At 40.8% G+C, this 4,336-nt stretch overlaps 2 protein-coding genes across 2 annotated transcripts in view; one reads left to right on the top strand and one right to left on the bottom strand.

Annotated features, from left to right (window-relative positions):
- Positions 1-1,473, top strand: part of cdc14b (cell division cycle 14B) — a gene marked incomplete in the record, with an annotated part of 13,951 nt that extends 12,478 nt beyond the window's left edge. The window contains 1 exon segment of the mRNA XM_014002657.1: positions 874-1,473. Coding sequence (XP_013858111.1) covers positions 874-894 — 21 coding nt within the window.
- Positions 1,474-1,581: 108 nt separating this feature from the next.
- Positions 1,582-4,064, bottom strand: LOC106513701 (intracellular hyaluronan-binding protein 4; the record flags this gene model as incomplete). Its single annotated transcript, XM_014002658.1, is given in 8 exon segments — positions 1,582-1,741; positions 1,870-2,058; positions 2,410-2,581; positions 2,693-2,764; positions 2,857-2,928; positions 3,012-3,149; positions 3,291-3,417; positions 3,817-4,064. Coding segments are annotated over 8 exon segments (1,074 nt in total). The 3' UTR covers positions 1,582-1,672.
- Positions 4,065-4,336: the final 272 nt, after the last annotated feature.

Below are 4,336 nucleotides of genomic sequence, written 5' to 3'. Positions count from 1 at the left end.
TATATATATATATATATATTCAAGTCAATAAGTCAATTTAAAATTCATTAAAAATCCTGATCCCTCATACCATTTCCCAACATTTACTAGAATACAGCTCTTTTATACAAATAGACCTGGCAAGACACCTTAAAATTCTCACTGAAACAAAATATTTTGCAAGAATAATGGTGTATAGAATGAAGTGTTCCCAGATGTCTACATGACTTTTAGCTTGTACCAAAAGTTTTTATAAGTTGTGACATTTACCTTACAGATCTTAATTAAAATCAGGAATGCATATGCAGGACATCTGGTCACAAAACTGATATTTTGACCAGATGTGTATTTGGGTTTTAGCAGCAACAGTTTCTCAAGACCAAATGTAAAAATTTGAATCTTTGTGTAAATGTAGTCATAAGTCCTGAGGCTCAGTGTGCTCAGTCTCCTTTTATTTTTAAACACCTRCATATGTATGGAGCTTTATGTTTTCCAGTCTAACACCTTTTGGGTTGCTTCAAACTACCTCAGTCTCTCTGCTGCTTTTTTATGTCTTTTGTTCTGTAAGAACAGCCTCTTCTGGAGTATGATTGGCTTATAGCTTGTCTGGATTCTGTTGCTCACTGTGTGGCCTGACTGTGGCCACCACTCTGTAGCCTGTTGGGCATCCTTTACTCATCTGTAATGCTCAAATCTTTCAATCTTTATTTCTTACATGCAACAGATGCACTGTCTCCCGAGGACGTAAAGCTCGCAGCTCTTTACATTCAATTAGATTTTCCAGACTATGGTACCCATCTTTATCTTTTCTTACATTTACTGTATCTAAAATATTAAGTACATGCAAATTCACAGTATCTCAGTGCTGATTTGTTTTGTTTCCTCTTTTTTCAGTCACTCCATACCCAAAGCTAGAGCTCCTCTCCTCCGATAAGCTTGTGGATCTGGGAATTCTGATGTCGTCCAACACATGTATTCTGATTTATGACTCTTCAGTTTGTTTTGTTCTTTTTCAAAGGCCGGCACAACTTTTAACCAAGGCACTAAGATGGATTTTATATTTTTTAAACACTGCATCATGAAGTGAAGTTATAATCTAGTTGTTTGTACTTAATGCATGCAGTAGCAAAAGTCGGATTAAACTACTGACATGTCAGAATCAGGAGATTCCTTCGAAAATGTGCAACATTTTGATTTTATGCTTTTATAGAGAAAAATCTATAGCTGCAATGAGCAACAGTGAGTTCTGTAAATAAGTATAAAAAAAATCAATGTGTGCACTTGTACTGCCATGCAATATGATTTGTATTAGTTTCAGCTGCATTACTTTAAAGCTGTACATATGTCAACATTATACCGAGTTTGTATTTTGTAAATATTTTGTACTGTTAAAATCATGCCATGAAACGGTCCTGATGGGGCCGTGTTTAATTTTTGTTAATAAATCAATAGATATTTGACTAAAGCAAATAAAATCAGAATTTTTAAAACATGCTCAAATGCAGTTTTGTTTTACATCAGTATTGACCCGTTCCTGTATTGATAAACTAGAAAGTAGCCAACCAGAAGTCTTCGATTTAGAATTAGACGTTTTCTTAAAACTACTTTGCAAAAGCATTTATTGAACAGTGCAAACAACAAACTCAAGAACTGAAATGTGAAAATTTTTAAAGTAGAAGGCAAGTGAGCTCTGTTATTTTCCTGACGACAGTGCAGGAAAGTCTTCTGGATCATCAGGATTAGGTGCCAGACCTGCTTCTTCCTAATTAGAAAACATATGATCAGCTTTGAGACATTCCCTAAATACAATACCACATCATACATTGTAACTATTAAATTGCTCCACTTTTGATACATTTAGTATTCTGCTGACTGTGGAAATGAACATACCCTGTCAAATGTGGGTTTGGCTCTCTCAGAGCCAACACTCTGACCACCCCGTGCTCCCCTTCCTCTGCCACCTCGGTTTGGGCGTCCAAGACTCCCAAAATTGATGTCCAAGCGGGTGGTGATGTCATTTACAGACCTGCGGAGGAAGTTCCCGTCGTCCTCCATGTCCTCCGCAGCATCCTTTGAGGTCTGAAAATTAGAAGCGAGTGCCGAATTAAGAGGAGCGATAAAAAAATGTGATTACACTTTCAAACTGTTTTTGATTAGGTGTTCATGTTTTGCCACAATTTCATGTATGAAATCATTTTTTAAAAAGAATTGATACAAAATTGAAGAATTGGTTTTTGATGGCTAATAAAATATTCACTCCCTCGTTTGTTCTAGGATTCAGCCAGTTAGCTTGACTTTAAAGTTCTTTAAAGAAAGCTGACGTCTATTGCAGGTAAAACACTGACTACTTGTTTCACTGTTACACTATAAAAATAAAATAAAAAAAACTATGGGCCATATGATTTGCATACATTCCTTTAAATTCCCCACCTCCAGATACTTGGACTGGTGGATGACCTTTGCTTTGGAGGGGATCTTGTCTTCGGCTTTGCGGATATTAAACTCTGCTTTGGGACGACTCATCTCCTGGAGGGCCTTCCACTCATCCAGGGTCATCTCCATGGCAACCTGGACCACCATCTCATTGTCTTCATCCGTTGCCCTGAATCGTGAATGGAGAAATTCAAATGTATTGCAATACTGATACTATTTTTGGCACYTGTCCATCTTTTCCCTGTGTTTTAATTTAAGAAAATCCCAACAAGCAACTCACTGATTTGGATTCTCCTCCAAAGGTATTTGGGGTTCCTCAGATTTGACAGCAGACATCGTTTCCATCAGTTCACTTCAGAAATAAATTTAAAAAAAAAAGGGCAGAAACTGAAATTATARTACCCAAGTAAACAAGTTGTCACACCCAAACTGAAGTTCACCAACCCTGCAGCTTCTTCAGCGCAGCCCCAGTTCCACGGACCTCTTCCTCCTCGCTTCTCCTCTGTACAGATCCSCCTGAAATTATTACATTATGACTGATGATCCACATTAAGAGCTTTTTCCGTTCCTAAAAAAAAAAATCAAGTGACGAGGCTTACGTTCCATCGTGCCGATCGTATTCTCTCTTGCCTCTCTGATAAAAGTTTTCAGAGTTCCTTGCGTGTCCCCCACCTCTTGTTCCTCTTCTGCCTCTGAGCCCCCCTCTGCCGCTGAAGTCTGAGTCGTCATAGGAGGACCTGTCAGCCAAAAAAGTAAAGATTTGAAGATGTTAAATTTGACTGAACACGAGCAAACAATGCAGTACAAAAGAAAAAAAAAATAACGCACATTAATTATTGGCGTTGTGCTTTTAATGCAGAATATCTGCTCCTACATACTTGGGGACTGAGAACTCCAGTGTCGGCTCTTCTTGGTTGGATCTACGCTGCCCTGCAGCAGCTCTTCTTGGGTTCCTCTGGGCCTCAAACCTGCTGTCCTTCTCCATCACTGCCTGCTGCTTACTCACTGAGGACACAACCCAAATTACTGATAGCTTGTGTCACCAATTCATATTTTCCCACATAAATTACAGAATTAAATACCTAAGAACTAGCCAGTCAATTTAAGAAATGGATCAGCTTTATACTTTATAAAGCCTTAGCCTTTTAAGTGTTAAACTTCAATTCTAAATGCTGATAAATTCCTTTTTTGCACAATTAAACTCTCAGTTAAGAAAACATGTTTTGCATTATTTATCTGAATGACTGCAGGGGTCATTCCCAGTCTGCTCTTACAGAGAACACTGTGGAAAAGCTTAACAGGCAGTGTGCCCATTTTGCCAACCCTGCATCATTAACAGCTGACTCATCCAGTCCAGAACCTCCTGCACCTGCCAGAACTGGTGGATCCAGTCCAGCAGCTCACCTGGAACCATGCTTTGACCATCCACGGCGACCGGGGCTCGCCTGTCCCTCTGGGACTCCTTCTGGCCGGCCTTCTTCTGCCTGGCTCTCCTCTCCTCCTCCTCTTTCTTCTTCTTTTTCTTCCTCTCCTTCTCCAGCTCCGCCTCGTTCATCAGGTCGAACGGGTCKGCGGCGTCGTCGTCGAGGAGGTCGCCGAACCTGTTCGCCACCGCGCACCCGAAGGCGTCTTGCAGCATGTTGTTCGCCTGCCTGTGACGGGAGAGCAGAAGAGTTCAGGAGCAGCAGCTGCCTGACATGAACCACCTGCCGCACCAGCGCTGAACACCCAACTGAAGGAAGCACCGTCCCGGCTCCGGGAGAAATCACTTGAAGAAAAAAAAAAAAAAGCTCCGCGCTTTGTCGGCAGCTTTTAAACGTTTGCACGTGCGGAAGCGACGACACGCCCACGCGCTCATTAAATAGGCTGATCGATATGTGGCACTGCTCGAGCACTCAGTCAAACTGCGAGGGCGAAAATAAAG

The sequence above is a fragment of the Austrofundulus limnaeus genome, unplaced genomic scaffold (assembly GCF_001266775.1).
Source record: "Austrofundulus limnaeus strain Quisiro unplaced genomic scaffold, Austrofundulus_limnaeus-1.0 Scaffold14, whole genome shotgun sequence".
NCBI lineage: Eukaryota > Metazoa > Chordata > Actinopteri > Cyprinodontiformes > Rivulidae > Austrofundulus > Austrofundulus limnaeus.
The sequence above is the reverse complement of the archived record's forward strand: the minus strand, read 5'-3'. Positions and strand labels throughout refer to the sequence as shown.